At 38.8% G+C, this 23,380-nt stretch overlaps 1 protein-coding gene across 2 annotated transcripts in view; it reads left to right on the top strand.

The window, feature by feature from the left end:
• gpc5a (glypican 5a) overlaps positions 1-23,380 on the top strand; it is a 170,886-nt gene that overhangs the window by 60,033 nt on the left and 87,473 nt on the right. For both annotated transcript variants that reach the window (XM_036541275.1, XM_036541276.1), the window contains exon 6: positions 11,623-11,743. In XM_036541275.1, the coding sequence (XP_036397168.1) occupies positions 11,623-11,743 (121 nt within the window). The remainder of the gene's footprint in view (positions 1-11,622; positions 11,744-23,380) is intronic.

Genomic DNA, 23,380 nt, shown 5'->3' with positions numbered 1-23,380 from the left:
TAAGGTACACAGTGAAGTTACATTTCATCAAGTTTTATTCGGATGCACATGATTGATAAGTGAGGCTTTGATGCAGTCTGTTGATAGCCTTGCGCTACTAACTGCGAAGTTGGTTCTTTTAATTTCCACCCATGTGGATTGAACATACTAATATAGCCCTCTCTCCTTACTTATTTATTGGTTTACATTTCATTTTCCTTCTTTAGGCAGTAGGCTTGGCAAAAATATAAACGTCATTTGCAGTGCTTTAGATCTGCTCTGTGGAGAAAATACATAGGTTACACAGGGTGAATATGACTAGTTTCCCAGAAACTAAATAGCTGATTCTGAGAATAGACATACTTTATAAATTGTATTTCTTGTCAGTCTTTGCAATGTTATTATTTGTAAATGTATTACTGTAACCTTTGTGTCAGATAAATGTTATTATGTACTATTTATTGTGTATTATTCCCATTATAAGTATTGGCCACTTACTACCTTGGTAACTAAGCTTGCAGTACCTTGCTGATAAAAGACAGTTTTGTCCTCGGTTTTGTGCAGTTAGGCTGGAAGCAGAAGAAGTGGTATGCTAGGTCCTGGTGGGATCAGGGACAGTGCATCTGAGACCAGCAGGATCCTTACTCTTATTTAATCACCTTCAGATTCACTCCCCATAGATCACTCACTAATTATCACATGAAGGAATGTTTACTGCCTGAAGCCTCTTTGAAATAATGAGATAGCAGGTAGAAATACCAGATGTTACAAGACCATGTGCAGCTACCCCCCCCCCCCCCCCACACACACACACACCACCAAATAATTCTTCAATGAACCCTGTGACAGGGTTGTTAAAAGGGTACGTTAAAAATGTAGAAAATCATATTTAAATACATTTATTATGCACAATTTTCCCATATTTGCTGTGAGCAAAGATATTAAACCATTCTCAGCCCAGTGTAATGATAGACATTTCTTTGGATGACATGAGGATTTGTTTGTTCCCAAGGGATAAGTAAGGCCAAAAGATGGCACTGTGTCTTCTGCGTGGAGGGGTTGTGATTTTCTGTTTAGGTCCTGATTGGTATATCCACCTGGCTCACTCCTCTCTCTTCTGTAATCTTCAGAGCTTCATCCACTGGCGTTGTAAATAGCCTCATCCTACTCCAAAGGCAAGTGTTGTAACACACAGCATAAGTCACAAATGAGACCGTTTCAATTATTCTTGGTCCCCACTCTTCAGACCTGTGGGATAATACCAGAGAGCTCCAACCTGACACCAATCAATACGACTTCATGGCTCACGGAGTCTCATTGATTGGAACATATTTGGTGGGAGATTAATTTGTTTTTAACCCAGTAAAATCGGCAGCGACACCCCCCCCCCATCCACCCCCTGTTCTCCTTTCACTGTAGCGGGAGAATGTGTCATCCTGAAATGCACACAAACACTCTAATTATCACTCCTTTAATTGAACTGAGTGAATTGTTTGTGAGTTGTAAAAGTGGAAAATGAACATTAAGTAGTCATGACATTGAGAGAGCTTTGATGAAATAAATTCCAAAAAATGTGTCAACCTCAGCTAAGCTCAGGATGACAGTATCCCACACTGTTGCATAATCAATAAAAAAACAAATGTGGACAGAAACACAAACAGTAGATTTACTGATTCTTTAAGCATTGTCTTGTTTCACCTTTTGTCTTGTTTTTCTCTGAAAGAAATGCCTTGAAACATGAAGTGGTCTGATGTGACCTGAATTTGTCCTATAGGACCCACAAGTCTCTTCATTCACTTTTGATGGAACTGGTGTTGCAGTTGTTTTTTTTTATCCTTTGCTAGTTTTTGTCATTATAAAAAACGGGTGATCTATATATTTCTGTCTCTCTTCCAGTGTAATGGAAGGAAAAAAAACCTTTTTAGCTAGTGCATCATGTATTGAATAGTGATTCTGAGTAATGTCAAAGCCAGTGAATCTAATGAAGTTCCCTGTTCTGTAGAGTTACCATATTACTACCACTGCTTTCCCCCGGCATACCCTGTAACACAACGCCATGCCTGATGACCTGGTCAGAGAGAAGTGCAATTTGGGCAACAGAACAACCCCTTGTGGAAACAATTTTCTCTATTTCTCTCCACACTCTCTGCTCAAGTAAATTTTGTTCCATATTTTCAATCTAAACATAGCCATTAGTGCAGATCTGGCGCAAAGCCCAGTATGGATTTGTCTAATTGGTAATCTGCTACAATTGCAGTCATAATTAGCGTTAAAATTGTGGGATGAGGTAGACTTTGGTACACAGTGACAGGTGTCCAGCATTTAAAAGATAACAAGGAATGACATTTTTAGGGCATGCAATTAGCCATTTTTGGGTATTTAATTTGTGTGTGTTTGTGTTTACGTGTGTGTTAATGTTACTGAAGTGTCAATTTTTATTTTTAAATTAGATTAAATGAAGTTTTAAAATGTGAAATTTATAATGTACAATTCAGTAAATGTTTTTTTGTCTTTGCGATTTGATAAAAATATTTTCTGGTGGAACAGTAGACATAAGTTCCAAGATTCTACTACTGACTTCAGAAAGAATATTATGGTTCTTTTTCTGTCTTTATTCTTTCTTCCTTTCCTTCTTGCTTTATTGTCTGTGTTTTCTTTTTGTGGTGGAAATTTTTGTGAGTCAGCAGCTTAGTTATTAACCCATCCAATGCAGCGAATATCTGTGTGTGATTTTTAATTAAAAGAACAGAGAAGAGTCCTGGTAATCAAAACTAATCCAATAAGGCCATGAGGCCCGAGCTGTGAAGGAAAGGGAAAATTCAATGCACTTCTTAATTAAATGAGAACTAAACGCTGAGCCCTGTCTCTAAAGTTCACTGATGAAAAGATGAGATCGCTAATGATCTATAACATCGCGTGTCTTCATATCAGTTTATTTATGTCACTTATTTATTCTTAACAGAGTGATACTGATTTTTGTCAATATATGTTGAGAGCACTGTATTTTATATGTTATATGCATGTGTGTGTGTATGTGTGTGTGGAGGAGCGGGGTTAGGTGCTGTCAGTATGGGTTCTGAAGCTGCAGTTAATAAGGCATGGTCAATTCCTCCATTTATATTCTGTGTGGGAACTGCAAATATTCCCTCCCTCTCTGTATTTCTTTCACTCTGTTCTTTTCTGTAACTGCAACTAGCAACTATTGTATTTGTATGTGGCAATTAGCAGTAAAACCAGTCCTTCCATTGTTAGGTGTGAATGTAAAACCCTTATCAAACATGAAAATAAATTGAAATGTGAATGACAATGAAAAACAAACAGATTTTTATCATTGCTGGGAATTGCTATATCTCTTCCTTGTCTGTGCTACCCAAACCAGCTACACAGTGTGCTTTGTTTTTAGTAACAAATTTTATTTGATCTTTATTGTTGCTTACAGAGTGTTTTACAGATTTCAGCAATTGCCAACCTCACAATGTCATAAAGGATGCTAAAAAATGATTTGTTACTGAAAATTAAGGACAAAGTATATTGCAGTTAGACTGAAGGCTATGTCCTGAATTTTCAAGTGGGAAAACTTTTTTGTTCTCCTCACTAAACTTTAATCTTCAACTACACTTATTTCCTCTGGTGTCTTAAGTCAGTTCATTGAAGCTTTGCCACTCGCCAGCACTCTAAACGATTGATTTATACCTGTGCCTTTCAAAAGATGTCAGTGAAGAAATTGATCCTCACAGTCATTGTTTGGAACCCACTTTTGGGAAATACATGTTGAGTTTTTTTTCCCCCAGATTTTTCATAATAGCAACCAGTTTGTTTATCTCTCTTCACAATGGAAGTAGTCCACTTGGAATGCCAGTCAGACCCTCTATTTACATTCACAAGTGCTTCTGAAGCAACGAGTCGTGAACGTCTGGTTGAGTATCAAGACGCCCTTAAATGAATGTTTTCCAGCCATTGTCCTTCGCTTGACCGGGCTTTGAGTTTTCATCACCATGTTATCAAAGTTCAATGATTTTTACTCCTGACTGATATCATCCTTACCTGGATCACAGCTGCAGGGGATGTTCACTGTAACTGCTGTGGTGCTTCATCCTTAATGTTGAGTGGCATATTTAAGCAAGTATTACATTTTTGCACATAATCTTGAGTACAGCAGTACATGAAGTGAATGAAAATGACTTGCAGGAATAAGAAAAATGTGTTATCTCATTCTCTATGGCTAAGTGTGAGATGTAGATGGAGCTACAGCATTTCTTTATTTCTTTGAATCTAACAAATGTGCATTTGACCGTAGACCCAGCAAGGTCAGAGGTCAACTGTTCCTCCTCTACAAGTAAGCAATTTATACAGCAGAGAGAGAAATGCTTGATTTTTTTAAAAAAAATTTGCATGCATGTTTGTATATGTACACAGACAAGTAAATAGGATTTAACAAGTAAGATTAATATAGCATTTTTTTTTGTCTGAGCTTCACCATTTCCTCCTCTCCATAATATCACCATATTCTCCCTTCATTTTCTGTGTGTGCTCAACAAAAAGTCATTAAAACAGCATCCTCCTTTATAAGTCTCACTTTCTGAGACATGAAACCTCATGATTGGTGGACATCTCATCTATGTTGGCCTCACTTATGTTGGATCACTTAGTGGCCAGTTTATTACGCACATGACTGACATTTGATATGAATTTTACATTTGAATCTGATCACCCCATTTGATAAACCTTCACAACTGCTATATCAATGAAATATTGAATGTTTACTTTAAATATGATAGCCTATGTTAAAAGTTAATTTGACTACCTCAGCATGTTCATTGGTCACACACACACATGTAAATGCATACCTGTGAATAATATCCCTTTTCATATGGTGAACTGGTGGTAAGGTCTCACTCTTAAGACCGTAACTAACTAGCTGGCAAACACAAAAGGAAATAATTTTATTTCTAACACACTGTATTTTGACACTGTCATTTGAAAGGGGAGATTGGCATGACAATTCAGTCATCTATTTGACAACAACCTTCCCTGTGATTTACAGGGTAGCCAGTTCCAGACAGGACACAGACAGCTAGAATAGCAAAAACAGCTGGAAAGTGCCTCTGGCCATTTTGCCTGCAAGCTAACAGAAGTAACTAGCTGAAGATCCATAGAGCAAAATAATACACTCTAGGGAAATGACATATGACATAAGCAGCAGACCTAGCTTGCAAAGATGGGGTACAGACAAATCCATATGCCTAGTTTTGATGGTACTAGGCTGGCTGGGTGTATCTGAATCCAAAATTGAATTGTAAATCCCAAAAACTAAAAATTGCACCCTGACTGAGACTGAGAATCCACTAAGTGATTGTGCCGCTGAATTACCAGTGTTTGTTTCTGACAAGTGTTTTGTGTGTAGTAGTTACTTCTGCTACCTATCTCATATGCAATGGGCATTCAGATATAGTTTGACAATTACAAAGTCATGAGAGAGGTTTTCCTAACTGCTCTTTTGAGGAAACAGTTTATGTTTGTGTATTTTGCTTCACTGGTATGTGTGGAATAATAAAGATAGTTGTATGCATTTTCTGTGCTTTCCCAATGTATTCACATTTCTCACAATGGTGTTATTAAAGCAAACAGGAAAATTTGTCATTATATTCCTTTGTGCTATTATAGTGTGGTGGTGTAGGAATGTTCGTAGAACTATGAGACTGCGCATTGAAAGCCCAGAAGGTTCACTTCTGTTTGAGCGAGGTGCTTAAAAACACATCAACGGCTGGATTGGTGATCCTTATTTAAACCGGCACACTTGCAATAACTGGCATTCACAATCCACACAAACAATCAAAGACCGCTTTAGGACAGTTACCAATGTAAAGGTCAGCTTTTAACCTCTCCTATTTCAAGATAATAAGTCTTCACTAATCTGTGTTATGTCGGTGCTATTTTGCATTGCCAGGGACACCCCTGGTGGTGGTCACAAAGGAGTTGAGCCTCTGTGACTAATGCATAACACACTGCTTTAGATTATTTGTCTTTTGAGGGTACTGTATTTTCACACACAATGTCCATGTCTAAGTTAAGAGAATCTATTGCTTCTTAGCTCCTGCCAGTGTATTGCTCTTTTCATTTTCCTGGAGAATGGTGTGGTGTTTGGGCTTAGTCATTTGTTTTGAACGGCTGTATTTTTTTTTTTTTTTTAATGTTTTTCTTTTCCCCAGGAGTGGGCAGGGGATTAGAGTGGAATATTTAGTGTGCCATGCGCTCTGAACTGTCCCGGTGTGGAAATAACTGCCAATCTTGAGAGTGAGCGGGTGGCTCTCTGTCCACATCTCCCCTGCCCACTGCTCTTGCTGCCCATGGCTGCTGTGGAGTAGATGCTGATCTTACTGGGACCTCAGATGAGTAGGAGTGGGTAAGCAGAGACAGTGGTCAAAGTGCTATATTCTGCTTAAAGTGCCGCATTTCCAACAGCCTGCGTTGCCCTGGTGACTAATAGTACAACAGCGCCGAATGTAATTGTTTCAGCAAGATAGAGCTCAGGATAAAGCTCAGCACAACGTGAAGTTTCTTTGCTTCGTCGTCTTACTCTGTTGTTCTGTGTTTGACTGCTGCGTGCGCTTCAAGTCAACCTTGCTTAGAATTCTCATTAAAAAGATGTTTGCTTCTTAATAGCTGAGTTGTCTCTCCTTTCAGTGCAATAGAAATGCCTATAATGTGATACTAAGCAGTCACTTACAGCCAACCCAGTTTATTATCTCCCTTGTTTGGGCTGCGGGGAATCAGTCACGCAGACTGCATAAAAGATGTGCACAATATTTTCATCACTTTTCAGGCTGTTTTGTGTCACTGAAAATCAACATTTTCATCTCACTTCTATTCATCACGGACTGGCACATGAAGACGAGACAGATTGCAGAGAGATAAAATTAGATTATCAAAAAAATGGAGCTGTGCTGTCGATGATTCCCATTTCAGATTGCCGCTGTGAGCTTTTTCCAAGAGCACAAAGCCCCCCACAAGCTGGAATTGATGGCACTGGGATCTCTCTGTTTAACTGGAAGACAGAAGCAAATCTCTGATATATTCATATCCCCGCACACTCTTGCCCAACCATGAATCATTCACAATAAACGTTTCCGTATGTACAGTGTTTTCCGTCATCCAGCGCCTTCTAAGAAAGCTGGCCATCTTGTTCCAGACCTCTTACATTTGAGACCTTTATTTCTTTAAGATCCCATTACTGCGTGTTTGCGTAACAGCCGCTCAGCATCCCGAGGGTCCAGTAAAAAGCAGGCCTGCTGCGTGTGAGAATCCTGATTATGTACGCATGCCAAAGTGGCGGATGTGTGGGGACCCCACGTGCTGGCAGGCATACACCCCCTTCCTGCCCTCTCGCCCGCCTCCTGGCATCGGGCCTGTCACTCCAGTTGAAAGTAACTGACTGGGAGAGCAATTAGGCAATCAACACATCAGCCGTTTGCTAATTAGGATCATTATCACGTTAAAACACCGTGTGGGCCACGATGTTGGGGCGACAGGGGATTATTTAAGCAAAAGTGGAGAAACCTAGGTTCATCTGGAGGGCAACCATGTTGCGCCATGCTCTTTGTCTGAAATATTACCGGTTGTCGAAGATAAACTTCAGCCTCGTTTCTACTTCACCATTTACATGGATCCATGTGGACTGGATCAAAACTGACTGAGGGCTGTATGTTTTCGACTCCAAAGGATTTGGAGCATCTAATACAATGAGAACTTCAGTAGTACACAATTATATGAGACAACAGCTCATAGTATTCTTACAGACGGAAATGGCGCTCCTGATGAATAGCAGTTTTAGTCATTCTAGGCCGGTGGCTTCCATTCAGTGAACTAACTTGATTCGAGTAAGACCTGGAATGGCTTTAACTGCTATGCACTGGGAGTGTGTTTTCTGTCCCTAGTTCTGTGTATTTCTCCTGTGATTGATGCAAATACTGGATAAATTACTCTCTGCACAAGTGGAGAAAACAGTCATAGATCAAGGCTTACAGCATTACAACATCCTTACATTTTCTTGATATTTGCTTTTAAGCAATGGGATAATCAAACAAGAGATTCAACCTCAGGAATACTAATATCTCCTTTCAGGCCCTGGGGGTTTTTTCAAGAGTCAGTTACATAGGCATTAAACTCATTCTTGATGATTTTGGATACCACTTCATGCTGGGATATACTTAGTTATTGGTACTGTACTTACTTTATAAAAAGCTATTTATCACTTTGTCATATGTTGACTATTGTCTTTTTCAAAACTTTGAAATATTGCATTGAAGGCAGATTTTGAGATTTTCTTTTTTACTTAGTGCTGTACTGAAAGCCAGTTGGGCAGGTAGAATCCAAGGCGCACTTGTATAGTGACATGACATTTTTCTCGCTTTCTGAGGAACGGAAAAAGAAAACGAACACAGCTGGCGGGGTTATTACTGCTTGGATGTGGAATTAATCATTCTGCACTCAACCTAGGAAAATGAGTCAGTCATCGGAGTCATTAGCGGGTCCCGCTTTCACGTCCCTCTTAGCCATTTGATACATCTCTGCGGTGACTCCTAGTGTGTAGATGGATGGTTTAATTAAAATTAAAACAATCCTGGATATCCACATTAAACAGTTTAATAACGTACGTGTCCTGGTTCGTAATTAATTTATTCAGGTAGGCACACAGAGCAGCCACAGATGGTAGCCATTTCATGAATATATGTGTTTGATTTCTCCACCGTCGCCCTGGTCTGGGGTCAGCCAAGTGAATTATAGCCTAAATAAACATATCCAATTCTGGGCGAATGCTTCTCCGAGCGCATGCACAAGCACGCCTGCTCATTAGCTAGATCTTCTCAGGTTGACATTTGATCTCCCACTGTCCACAAGGAATTGAGCCCAGGACAGCCAATACTGTCAGGTGAAATGACAGATTCACCTTCAGTGGAACCTAATGACTGCAAAATGCCAAGGGTTTATTAAACAGTGCTGCAATAATAGCACAAGCATGCTGTTATTACACTGTCGTGTCTTGAACACCTGTTTTTAGTCACGGACAGTACAGAGGAAGGCTGATTAACTGCCTGACCAAATGAAAAGGTGTGTGGTCGATGGTGTGAAGTGTCATGTACCCATACATGTCAGTCATAGATGGGGGGATGAGGTGGGAGCTGAGACAGGAAACTTGAATTCAGTTGAGTCAGACTGCTAAATTTACTTGCAAGGATACTGCAAGTTATTTTAGTTATTAGTGTAGTCTAATACATTTTTATGGATACTCCCATACAAAAATGAAATATATTGTAATATACTGAGAACTATGTTGTTCAGCCCGAGAATATATTGTAAATGCATTTAAAATATATTAACACAAGGCAAAAATATATTGCAGTGTACCAAAACAGCAATAATTTACATATTTTCAATATATTGATTGAGTTAAATAATAAATAATAATAAATAATATTCTGGGAAAATATTTTACAGAATATATCATTTGTATTCGGGTTCTCTCAAACATAAACATTTTGGTTTAACTTGATCAGTCATTTCAAATTTTTTGGTTTCCATGATAAAAGCTCTTAAGATATATAATGTTGTGGTTCCAATGGGGGCCTATGGTGGTAGCAAGGTAACAGAAAATTAAACAAAAAAGGGAGCAGGCACATCATAATACTTACAACTATGATGTTCAGCTGCTTGAACATATCTCAAAAAGTAGGAACCAGAATTTTTTTGTTATATTTATTATTATTATTATTTTTTTAATTTGGTAAGATATCATTGTTACAGGGTTCCTGTGTACATTTGGCACTGTGGGGTGTGCTTTGAAAGGTTGAGGCCAATGCAGTTGTTATGGATTACAGTAGGTACTACATAACTACTTTAGTTATGCATATACTGCATAAATAACGTCATGCAGTATATGCATATACACTGTGATTGTTTATATATTCTGCTTTACAGTGGGGGAGCTGAAGGTGCTTACTTTAGACTCCATTACAAAACACACACCCCAGCAAGTGGTAGAATAAATCCTTCCACAGTTTGCCTCACATCTTATGAGGCGGTCTCTCTGTAATACCTTCCTTCTCTAAACGCTTCATGAAGTAAAATACCTTTTAATATTAGCAATTCCTTTTCTTCATGTCGATGCCTAAAGTAAAAAGATGATGAATAAAGCCAAAGCTCTCCTAGAGCAAACCCTATTCAGTAGTGCTTGCTTCACTTTCTGTAACATTTAATACCTTACCATATATATATATATTTTTATAATCCTTCTCCCGTTCTACCTTCCTGTCTCATTGTTCACATCTCTTTCAGTGCTGCAAAGCACAATGATAATATCATAAAAAAGATCAAATAAAACTGAGACCAATGTCTGGGACGGTGTATGTATGAAGTTTTCAGAAGTACACGGGATGGTCTGTTTCCTCTCTCCAGTCAGAGCAAGTTATCCAGTAAAATCCGGAGAGACAATACAGAGAAAGAATCAGCTTTGAAAAGTGGGTGACTCTTCTTAAGTCTTAAGCAAAAAAGCAAAGCAGGGGGTGGAATGGCTTCGTAAGACAGCCAGCCTGTAAGCTGGTGTGGTTTTTGTCTGTGACTTACGACTGCTGCCAGCAACTTCAGAGACAGGAGAGGAGGCTGAACGCCAAGGTTTGAATTAACGATGTGGAGGCAGGCACTGTGAATAGGCGAGTTTTTGGATGACTGTTTCTGTATAAGCACAGAATAATGCTTAATCTTGGCATACAGGCGTTCATCTCTCTGCTTGCTCTAAACGTCTCCGAATGAAGATTTGAGTTGATGCTGATGCAGGAAGTGAAGTGATCTCAGATTTAGACTGGCTCTGCCCCGGGCTCTGTGAACAATAACAGTTACAGTAAGACCAAGCCAACTGATAAACCCATCAATATGTCCTTTCCGATTACGCTTTCTTTTGCATTTTTTGAGAAAAAAGGTGTAAACTCAATTTAACTGAGAGGAAAATAATCATGTATTTGCTATCAATGTATTTGCTATGTATTTGTTATCACTAGATAGACACTAAAAGAGATCATTGCAATGTAAAGACAGCATTTTGAATGCCAGTCTCATGCTTACAATAAAATATAAAACACAAACCACAGATCTATTATGAACTGAAATATATATGTGTATTATTATACTGTAGTATATTACATATGAGAACAGATTGTAATAATACTGAACATGTCAAAGAGAATGAGAATACTGCACATGTCAAACCTCTTATGAATACTCATGCGTATGAATGGTAATACATTAATTTTGTGTGTAGGTGTGGGAGGGTGTGCCAGTGTGGTAAGCCAGTGTGAATATGTGTTGGGTTTTTTGTTGTTTTTTACTAGGCTGAGATCTTTGTACATTGTAGCTGAAATTAGTTCTGTCACATTGGCCATTGTGTTCACCGGCTTCCAGCTTGGCTCTGACTTTGAGTAGTTCATGTGAGGTCTGACAAGGCCAGTAATGTTGTACTAAATTTCCACTGCCTTGACACAGAGATGGCACAGGTATTCAGGTAATTAGCCACAAACTCCAGTCCATCTTTGAAGCAGGGTCCCAGTGTCCCAGTGTCTTTATGTTTTCTTTCCATTTTTAATTCCTGCACAGCTACACGCTCCGGGTGGTGGGGAATGGGATTAAAGCTCAGGCGGATAATCCAGAGGTGAAAGTGAAGGAGGCTGACCCCGTGATCAATCAGATCATCGATAAACTGAAGCACATCAATCAGGTGAGACTCACCGGAATTAATCTCTGCCAGCAAGAACATGCATACAGCCATATGCGAGTTCACATAATTATAATTGTGTTATGGGTTTAAAATGATACTGTTCAGCATTCTTTGTGTGTGATGGAGAGGGGTGAAGCACTGTATTGCACTGTCAGTTGGTGTGTCCTGATATTTACACTTCTCCGTTGTCAAGCAGTGTACGTATCTACATTAACATTATTTTGCTGTGTGTGCCTTTATATTGTCCTGAACTTTACACTTTCAAATTTTCCTGCTGTTCACATGTTTACATTGTCTCCTGGCTTGCACCTCTACATTTTCTTGAAGTTTACATTTTTTTCCATTGCCCTGTAGCTTACACCTTTCCACTGTAATAGAGTTTGTAATTTTGCAATTCAGTGCCCTGAACCATTGGAAAAAGGGTTCTACAGTAAACCACTAAATTTCACACAGTCATATTAGACTCAGATTCACAGTATGGGAAGCCATGACCTCAGTGAATCACTGTCATTTTGGGATGGGTTGAATTAATAGGTAATGACAGTGTTTTCCGCTCAAACAACAGTATTGACAGGACCTGGTGGGAAGTTCACCTTAGCCAGGTTATTCTTCCTTGTAAAGGGGGTTCATGTTCTTTACCTCTTTGTCATCAGTGGTGGGTCTGTGTTTACAAATGTTTGACTCAAGCCTTTCAGAGAAGCTCTAAAAAGAGAGAATCTACAAAACTGGTTTTGTTACGATCGGTTCAACTCGAGAATTCAGTTTTCATTTGGGAGAGAGGAAGAGTGACAAAAGTGTGGGCGTGAGTGGAGATAGTGTGCCACAGTGAGATGGAGAGAGGCTCATAACCCAAAGCTTGCCATTTTCCCTGGTGGGCCACTGCTGTTGAACCTTGGGGCTGGGTACTTACACAATGTGAATGTGCGTCGGAATAACTTTCCAAGCATATAAAAACGATAAGCTAGCTCTGCAAGAGAATATCTTGAAAGCAAATTGGTGTAATGTAATGATCAGGAAAAGGAGGTGTAAAGAGAAGAGTTTAAAGCCCAATTTTACACACACAGATAAGCCTATTTGAGATCCACAAACTTTGCTAGTGGGAACTTCCATTACGCTCTTAAACAAACCACTCAGATAGAATTGCTTGAATCATCATCGTTTTATAAATACGAGAAAAAAATGTAAGTTATGTAAGTCATCTGGATAATGGTGCCTGGTAAGAAAATTATTATGGTTATTATTCTAAATAATAATAATAATAATTCCTAAACATCGCCCTGCTAATGAGCTCATTTGGGGAATTCCAGAGGAGAACAGCAATAGCAGCTGAGCAGGAACTGCCCGGGAGGAAGTGGTCCATTCCACGCACAGTGAGGTACGGAGAAGGCGTGGGAAGCAGAGGGACAGAGATGCTGAGCTCACCCGGTGCGACAGTAAAACACTAGCCTTCACTCTGTGACGCCGCCCGTTACAGTCGACACATCTCTGTGAGCAGAAAGACAAAATGTCTTTATTCACCACCTGTTCCTTCATTATTCCCATATTAGCTGTGGCTTAGAAGCAATCGCTGAAGGCGCACTGCTTGACAGGAGTGATTAGTTTAATCACTGGCAGAACCTTGGGGAAATGGTAATGCGTCTATCACTTACCCTCTCTCTCTCTGTCCACCTGGCAGTGAGACAGAGCCAGGAGAGGTCAGATCAACCTGCACTGGACATCACTGTTGCTGGGAGTCGCATTCTGTCTCCTGTCATTCATGTATGTCTTAGGAGACACTGTTTCCTCAGCTGAACTGGGACACATTATTTGTGTCCGGCATGGACAAATCCATGTTTTGGAAAGAGGGAGCAGGGCAGTTTCCGGAACGCCTGTCTAACGAACAGCATCTGTGTCATGTCATGAATCAACACATGCAATTTACCTGATTAAGATGATCAATGGCAACAGTTATGCTCACAGCAAAGATGTTTTTGCGCCTACATGCTTTTGTGTGTGTATTTTTGTATGTTTATATATGTGTATTTATGTGTGTGTGTATGGATGCCCTTGTGTGTGTGTGTGTGTGTTCATGCAAGGGTGTATGGGTTCCTTTATATGAAAGAACTTCATATGTAAGGAATCTTTCATATATTTGTATCTCAAAGTGCCTTACAGAGATTAAAAAAGAGATGCAATTTGAACAAAAAAAACTCTATAGTAAGAAAAGAACATGAGAACAAAAGACATGAATGGACCATAGAAAAATAGAAATTAAAAGCACAAAAAGCATAATACAAAGACATTTAAAAACAAAACAAAAAAAGAATTAAATGAAACAATAAAATATTATTGTATCAAATGCACCTCAAAGAGAAACAGTCAATTAAAATCAAGGTTGTCATAATTAGCTTTTAAAGGGGGAAGAAAGGAAAAAGAAAAAAGGAATTTAACTTATCTTCCTGAAGGTTGCGAAACAAATTGATTTTGAGTCTCGAGCACTTTTCAAGGTTAGATAAAAACTGAAACATGGATGTGCCTTCATCACGTATGTCCTGTGGTGATAATTAAAACACTTCCGTCAGAAGCAGTGATTAACCTAATCACCTGACGTAGTCAGCAGGAAACGCTTCAGAGGCGCATGGCATGCAAATAAGAAAATAAGAAACAGCCTGTCTGAGTAAAGTGACAAGGTCACCAAACTGCAGGTCCCTTCACTAACTCCACTGGTGACGAGTTACATTACATTGTTGGCATTTAGCAGGCACTTCTATCCAGAGCGACTTACATAGGTTACAGTTTTTTTTCATGTTACCCATTTATACAGCTGGTTATTTACTGAGGCAATTCTGGGCTAAGTACCGTGCCCAAGGGTACAACAGCAGTGCCCCAGCAACCTTTCGCTTACAAGTCCTGCTCCTAACCACTGTGATACGCTGCTGCAAGTTCTCATTAGAGCAGCTTAAGACATGATTACAGGATGACTATGCTCATGTTCACATGGCTGTAGGTAAATGGTGGGGAAAAAAAAAAATAATAATAATGACCAACAGTCATCGCTGTAATGTATGCAGTCATGTTTTTGTTTTCTTTTGTCTTGAGAAAATTCAAAGATTTTTGGGTTTGTGCAAATAAACCTTTATGATTTCTAAATTATTATTTAGTAGAATGCAAACTGTGTGCAGGCCTTACCTTTCCTCTTTAGTAAAGCATTGAGTCATTGGCTAGTGGGTCGTTACATTGCTATTTCAGTTCTCTCTTATTAGCTAAAATGAAGTACCTTTTATTGGTGATATAATTGCAACATATTGATCAGATTCAGTGTCATGTGAAATGAGAAAAAAAGCACACTGCTTTCCCATTGTTTTGAGCACTAATAAGCTGCCTTAAAATTAAAACATGCCTTAATGTCAATTAGGAAAAGGTGTGTTCTGAGTCAATGTGGAGCTGGAGGGAGGGGATGGCTGGAGCAGAGATTATTAGCAAGTAGAGGGCTGACCTTTTACTAATGACACTCCAGGCCTTGCTGTTCATAACCTATGCTGTCAGCACCCTTCACATACAAGTAGAGGTCATAAGAAAAGCGCATTTGTGCTGCATGAGCTATTATGGGTTTAGTGCTGAATTGTCAGCTTTTGCAAAATGCAGGTAAGCTATCAGTGCATTGCCATTCATCTCCGCATTATTTATATGTTTATTCAATGCCCTTATCCATTAGCTTGCATTTTACACATTATCCATGTATACAGCTGGATGTTCACATTTATATAGGGTGCAACAAAACTGTCCCATCTAGGATTCAGTCTCACAACCTTGTGGTAATCATTCACAACCATTATGCAATTCTGTCTCCTGCCGCCTCTGTGGTATCAATGAGCATAACCCTTGTACATCACTCTGAAAGTATAATTTCTGCCTTTTTTTGCTTCTTCATGTTCAGTTAAATTAACCCTATGACTGTTACTACCCTAGTGTAAAAATTAATTCACATATAAAAAAGGAGGATATAACTGTGTATAATTGTGACAGATCTCCAAAGTTTAATGTGTATTTTTATTATTATTATTATTATTATTATTTTACTTTGTCAATGAGAAAGAGAGCACTGTGATCATAAAAATGAATGTGCAGTGAAATCTTTCATCATTAAAATTATATTTAAAAAAAACACACACACACAACAAATCAATTATTCTCATTACAGTAAGGACTTCCTGCCTCCTTCTGACGCATCATCGATTCTGGCCGTTTGGAATTCCAGTCACAGTGTTTGTCATGCTCAGAGTGCGTTTAATGGCGGCTGGAGCAGGGTGGTTGCACATCAACACCTGAACGCAGGGAAAAATAATAGGAAATCTATATTTTAACAAAGATCCTCGCATCACCTCGCCCTGATTAATGCTCTGTGGCCCCTGCTCCCAATCACATGCGTCTAAAGGAAATCAATCCTGAATCTATTACCCTTTTCGGCCCCCGCCACCTAATTGAAATCAATTGCTATCAGTCTTTCTGTATAGATCAATTATTTACCACTTTAGTTTTGTTTGTTTGCTTTTTTTTTTTCTCGCGCTCTCATTCTCATGCAACAGTAGTCGTTTTGTTCATTAATTATTCACAGCCCTCTCTCAGTTCAAAGTGTTTACATTCAAATGCTTTCCTAGTTTTCTAATGGTTGCGTATTTGTGTCTGGGAAATGAATCAGTGCTTTTGGATTTCTAAAAATTTGAGTCTTTTGAAAACATGAAAGTTACCAAGATGGCAGGTTAGGGGGTAACATCAATCTGTTTGGCTAAAAGGGGGAAAAATTGAAGACAGAATATGAGTATTTTTACCCTCATTGTTAAAAACTCAGTATTCCGTGTTGTCTGAAAGTCGGGCCTTGAAGTAGCGCAGCCCGAAGGGGTTCGAGGAGCTGTACCTGAGAACGGGGTCAGAACTCAAAGGGAGGGTTTGTTATCTAATCCTGCCAGAAGTGGTTCCTTGGGAGAACAGGCTGAACATTTATATTTGACTGATCATCCAGAGTCTCTAGAGATTCCCACAAATAGGATCTTGAATTAAAACAGACTTGTATTTTTCTCCCCCTTGCTCTTCATTATGTCTATATGAGGGTGATGATTGAATGGAATACGTTAATGCTGGGTCTCCATGGCAACGATGTCAGGTGACAGTGGCCTTACCTAAGTTTAACCCTGCAGAAAATGAGACACACATGCTTCTCGTATGAGTGAAATTCGTGATGATCTGCGCTCAGTCAGAAGAGTCTGTCATCATTCATGTGGCAGTGTCTTCAGAGAAATTTTTACGGATGCATAGAATTTCTTCTAGTCCAAATCCTTGTACATTATGGAGGAAAGTATTCTGAACATCATCCAAAATGTGGGCTAATGGCATCATGAGTTATTTTAGGGCAAAGTTGTCTTCATGAGTATGGAATTGTGCTTGCAAGCAAAGGGTTTCAGGTTCCCCATGAAACAAAAGTGAGCTTAACAATAATGGTCAGGAGCTGTTGTTGGCAAAGGAGAAGTGTATAGCTGGCTAGCTAGCTAAGAGCAATACATGTGCAGTACTTATAATGAATGATAACTGTAGTTTGTGAAGTAATCTGATGATATTTTAAACATGTAAAATTAGTGCTCTGTTTGAGGTGTTGCTAGCTAACCACACCATGCACCTTTACTTTACATCTCATCTACATTGGGGATTCAGATGAAAAGCAATACAGAAATTTACACATGGGTAGCTGTGCTGTTCTCATGAATGACAGCACAGCTGGAACGTCAATCTGGCTAATCAGATTGCATGGTCAGTATCTGTTTTATTAAAGGAGGTAATATTCAGAAGAGATATGTCAGTAGTACAGAACATTATGGTGAAGGTCAGAGAGCTCTGTAAATTCAAAGGTAGTGACTATAAGTCTCCAAAAAAACATGACATCATCATGTTGCATTCTTGGCCAGAACGCAGGGAAAAGAAAGAAAGAAGCCTCTTCCAAAGGCAAGAGGCAACTTGTGTTTTCCAGACTAGATCTGAATAACAATTGAGTTCATGTCTCATGGTAAGATGAAATGAAAATTGACATACTTCACAGCTCTATGTTTGGAAAAAAAGGTAAAACTTACGCAGAGAAAGAACCTGAAGACCCCATGTGATATATGTTTTTGGATTGCTGTGGACCTATGGGTCCTGGAGTCCTTGTCTAGAGAGATGTATGAGGACATTTTGAAAAACCTGGATTCCTTCTGCCAAGAAGCTCATACTTGGCTCTAAATGGACATTACGACATTCCAATGGTCAAAGAATTCAGCCATTTCTACAAAAACGTTTAGATACTTTGCACAAAATAAGTACCTGTTCTCTAAAGATCACTTCAATCTATATAGTTATATTACATTACTGTACATTATTGTTATTTAGCTGACAGCCTAATCCAGAGCAACTTACATGGGTTACAATTTTTACACATTATTCATTTATACAGCTGGATATTTACTTAGGCAAATCTGGGTTAAGTGTCATGCCCAAGGGTACAGCAGCAGTGCCCCAGCAGGGAATCAAACCAGCAATCTTTTACTCATGAGCTAAACTGCCACCTCACCTCAGAATTAAACTTTTTTACAGCATATTTTCTTTCTTACTTTTTCAGGAGTATAGTTGAATGTGGAGGGCAGGGTAATTCAAAGAATAGTTTAAAAAATCTCAGAAAGTCTCTTGAATAGTGTCTGTGAAGCAATGATATGATATGATGATATATTGTAATGATCTGGCCACACTCCGTAGGGCTTTCCTACCAGTAACAGGGCGCTGCTGTTGACTGGCCCTCCCGCTACAAGGATGAGGGTCACATCAGTCTTCATTCAGTCATTTTCTACCGTTCACTTGATTTCAATTACTGTAGAGAAGACGTCAAAAGGACGACTGCAGGCAGAGGATCAGGGTCTAAGGATGCTTGTAACATTCTATCCTGTATGTGAGTGTTCAGTACATTTGTTAAAACATGTCACTTTCGTGGGGAATGACATTTTTTAGAAGCAGCTAAAGTAACCAACCTTTAGTTTCACAGATAGGTATTTTATAACCTGTTGCATTATGGGTAGAACAGAACAGTATCTGTCATGGACATGGAGAAGCGCACTGCAGGGCTCCCGGCGCGCTCATGCTAATATCATGGCACAGTTTCTGTGCCTCGTTTAGCCTAGCTCTGGGCTGGGTCACTGATGGAGGTGATGATGGGAACCACGTCGAACTCTCCTCTGCAGACCGCTGTGTTGATGATAAGTCACGGTGAACCCCGTGGAGGGTAAACGATATTCAGACAGCTGTGGACTTTCCATCAATATTGCATGACCTTGGGTAAACCATTCATAAAAGTACCAGCTGGGGTTTGTGCTCAGCCACACACAGAGAAAAAGGAAGGAACGCATGCCTTGCCATACAGCTATCCTACCATTTGCAGGGAATTTACGGGATTTATGCAATATGCATAAATGCATACCATATGCACGTGCATTTATTTATGTTAATGAATGCTGTAATACAGAACATGTCCCTGTTTATATGTAACAATGTTACAATAATAATATGGCTAATTATAAACTATGAAATCACATGCAGATGGCAAGAGCAAATGAAACTTTTCATTGTTTATTGCTCTTTGTCTTTATGATTTCTTTAATCATTCGATTTGTTATCATCTATAGGAAATGAAGAAATGAAATGGTATGGTTTTGTTCATTTTGGAGGCATTTTAGGATTGTTAATGCAAGGAAATTTCACTGTCTACTGTTGCATTGAAAGGTCTCGTTTCCTGGTGCCTTTAAATCCATGTGGTGTTATACTGAACTGTTTCAGTTAAGTTAAGTCAGTTAAGAAGGATTTTTTAAAATTTATTTAATGTATAGTATGTAATTGTGACGTGTGTGGGCACTATATTTGATTTACACTGAGACAAGGCAGTAAAATATCTATCCATTTTTCTGTTTGTCTTAAAGGAGAAAATAAAAACTGAGTGAGCTGTCTAGTTTTCATTTTATACTATACTGTGACTTTTAATACGTTTATAGTGGTATGACTATAAATATATTAATAATAGGATTATACTTTGCAGTGACTTAATATGTCAGTTAGAGTGTGAGAATTTGTAGTGACTTCTAATGTGTTAGTAAGAGTGTCACAATTTGCATTCACCTTTAGTAGTTGTGTTGTACTGCACTTTTTATATGGTGATAAGTGTTAGAATTTGCAGTGACTTGCAAAATCACATGCAGTGATAAGTGTGTGCTCAATGAATGTACTGTATGTCTTTTGTAGTAGAAATGTAACAGAATCAAGCAGTGGAAAAAAAGTGCTCAAAGGACTGAGGAAAAGAACAACCTTTTGATATGCAGTAGCACACAAATTAATTAAGAGTCACAGAATGTGGACACTAACAAAGGGCACCTATCACCAATTGACTGACACTTAGACATGATACATTTTTGCCTGCGCTTTGTATATCATCTGACCAATGAAATATGTTGACACCCCCTGACTCCAGAACATACTTGTCCACATTGGAGAAGTGAAGATGTGAAAATCAGAAATTGCTACAGAACATTCTGGTGTGTTTTTGCATGAAAGGCATTGGCCTTGTACAACACACTGAGGCTGCAGGGTTTACTGACCTGGAATCGGAGATCGCTGATGCGTTACTGTGGCAAAGGAACTCATCCAGACAATTGAAAAACATCAGTAGAAATGCCAGCAGACCAGGCAATAGGCGGTTATTGCCAGGAAACAAAAGCAAAAAACACAAAACAAAAAGTGTATGGATAAAAACATTTAGTATTCGTTGAGTAATTGTGTCTGCTTGTGTTTCCTTTACAAACCTAGACCAGTGGTGACTAGTGGTGTTGATATATATATTTTAAAAAAAACTTTGGAAAAAATAGTTTCTTTCAGTAATCAGCAGAACTCCTGAAGAACTCAGCTTTAGTCAGTGCTTTTATTGTAACATGCTTATTAAAATCCAGGCTCCAGAGCTGGCTTGAACTTTTAGAAATGAAATGAAATAATTACTTTAATGGGTGCTTTAAAAGAACCAAGCAAGTAAGAACAATTTGTCATCCTTTCAGAAGTTTGTTAAAAGCCCTTGTTACGTTCATATAATTTTTTTTGCAAGCCATCATGAACCTATCAATTTTGTCCAACGTGGAGGCTGAGGGAGAACAAAGACGTTCACTCTGAATGGCAGCACTGTGTGAAAAATTAATCAAACATTTTCCCACAACCGTATTATTCATACAGGCCTGTAAATCTTTGTTTTTATTTTTTCTTGTTGAAGCACGTGATCATAGACCCCATAAAATATAGTAATCACACACACACATGCACACACACAGACACACATACACACACACAAACACACATACATATATGCATATACAAGCATATATTTGCTTTGGAATATTTTTTGTATGCTGACTATATGCAGATATCTTTTGTTGTGTTATGTTATATGCAGGAAAGATAGAATGGATACGAGCTGATTTAGTGTAACAGGAGAGTTGGGGCAGCATTGTATGTCAATGAGAGTGTTTATCAGTGCATCATATGAGAGCAGAGATGCAGCACAGTCGCTTTATGATTTGTCTAAATAGAAGGGCCCTTGTCTGAAAAAAAACAAGTGGTAACACTACTCTGTGTGTCCCATTTTGAAAAAAAAAAGAAAAAGAAATGAGAATGGCTATTTCTGTAATAAGGTTTACAGTGTCCACCCCTCCCGTTGCGTACTGACTGTGAGGTAGAATTACTTGCATTCTAAAGTTCAAGTATGCAGAGAAGCTGTTTTGCACCTCAATTCCCTGTAGTACAGTGTGTCTTCTCCAGATGACAAGCTTTTTTATCTATAGATACAGTATTAAAATGTATCTGTACATGTACAGATGCTTTCACCACTAAGTAGCTTTCATGGCAAGTACAGTCTGCTGTCAGTTTAAAGGTGTGAATTATATTTTCTTCAGATCCAAGTGACTTGCCTTTTTAATGACCTACTGCCTTGCAGCACAGCAATTTAGGCAGTGAAACAGCAAGCAAGTTAACTAGCTGGCTGAGAATCTAATTTTGTGGCTAGCGGGGTACTGTAGCAATATAGCTGGCTGGGTAGCGAGTTAGCTAGTAAGCTCTTTGGTAGAAAATTAAATTGCTCCTTAGCTAAATGCAGCCCCGGTGTCAGGAGAAAATACAGAGGGGTGCAGTTGCAATCCACGGGGAGCACAAAAAGTTGTAAATACTATGTACACAACTGCGGCTGCACTGAGGTCCATGGCTGGCTAACTTAAAACCTTTTTTAACCTGGTAAGTGACAGTAAGTTGGAGCTGTCTGTGATTACCAGTTTTAGATTTGGAATTTTAAGGTTTAACCTTTCAACCTTGATACCTGTTGCAAGTTGACATTCAAGACTGTAATTCAGCTGGAAATGATTTTAGACATGTTTTTTGTGGTGTGTATAGACTACATTGCCATATTAGCAGTAATGTTTATTTTTCAGCATAGTAACCTATAGTTAGACATCATGCTAAACAAAGATGGCAGCCATCTATTTTGTTAAGGGCAAAAAATGTCTTGCAATTGTCTGCAATGAAGAGATTAGCACTCAAAAGTATTGGAATATTTTCGGTGATGTAATGTAGCAAGATAATTAAGAAGCAGAAGATAAGGGAACAGTGAAAATGGGCCAAGTGGTTGTATCAAATTATATCCAGTTCTGTATATTTAAACAAAGTTATATGTCAGCAGTAAATGTTTGTAATGAATCAGACCACAGGGCCAAAAAGGCCTAAACTACGGTGCTTTATGGGGATGGCGGATGTGCTCCACCAACTGTTTTTGTCAATATTAGTACAGTAGGTCTTCCACTGTATTCATGAATGTCTTGAAAGTGAAGTGCAGCAGCAAAAATCAATTAAAATTATATCTCTGCAGAAACGTAGTAAAAAAAAGTTATGGCACTCAATCAGCTATGTTTGGACAGCTAATAAACTGACTCAACGTTTATATATATATATATATATATATATATATATATAAAATCCTTCATTCAGCATAATCTATTCAGAAATGCCTTCCATGTTTTTTTTCCCCCCACAATTCCAGAGGACACAGTTATTAAGAATATTTAAACCATGAGTTATTTTGCATAAGTCCTGTGCTTTTTCACGACCTCGTCAGCTGTTACGTCCGCTCGCCGAAGCCAAGCGGCAGTTTATTCGCTCCCATCGTCAGTGTCAGAGCAATTCATTTTCTATCACTGTCAGAGTGTGTGAGGAATTATAGGATTGTCCTGCAGCTGCCACTCAGGATAAGCTATTTTGCAGAGTGCTGTACAGTATCTTTCAAACCAATTACAAAAACAGGCTTAAGAATGATACAGGTTTCTACTTCTGCTGTTACTCGTTTCACACACTGGAAGCCTACTGTGTCATTCTGAGAGGGGCAAGTGAGGAAGTCAGCCCCTGACTCTAGACTAAAGTTTGCTGCTTTCTCTATTCAGTCATTTTATGGCACAATTTAATTTATTTTCTTGGAAGATTTCCTAATCCAGGCCTTTTTCTATAGTTTAAATGTAATGTTCTGTATTATAATGTATATACCCCAGGATACTTTGCTAAATAAAGCCAGGG

This window comes from Megalops cyprinoides, chromosome 11 (assembly GCF_013368585.1).
Source record: "Megalops cyprinoides isolate fMegCyp1 chromosome 11, fMegCyp1.pri, whole genome shotgun sequence".
Classification (NCBI taxonomy): domain Eukaryota; kingdom Metazoa; phylum Chordata; class Actinopteri; order Elopiformes; family Megalopidae; genus Megalops; species Megalops cyprinoides.
This window is presented reverse-complemented; position numbering and strand designations above follow the sequence as displayed.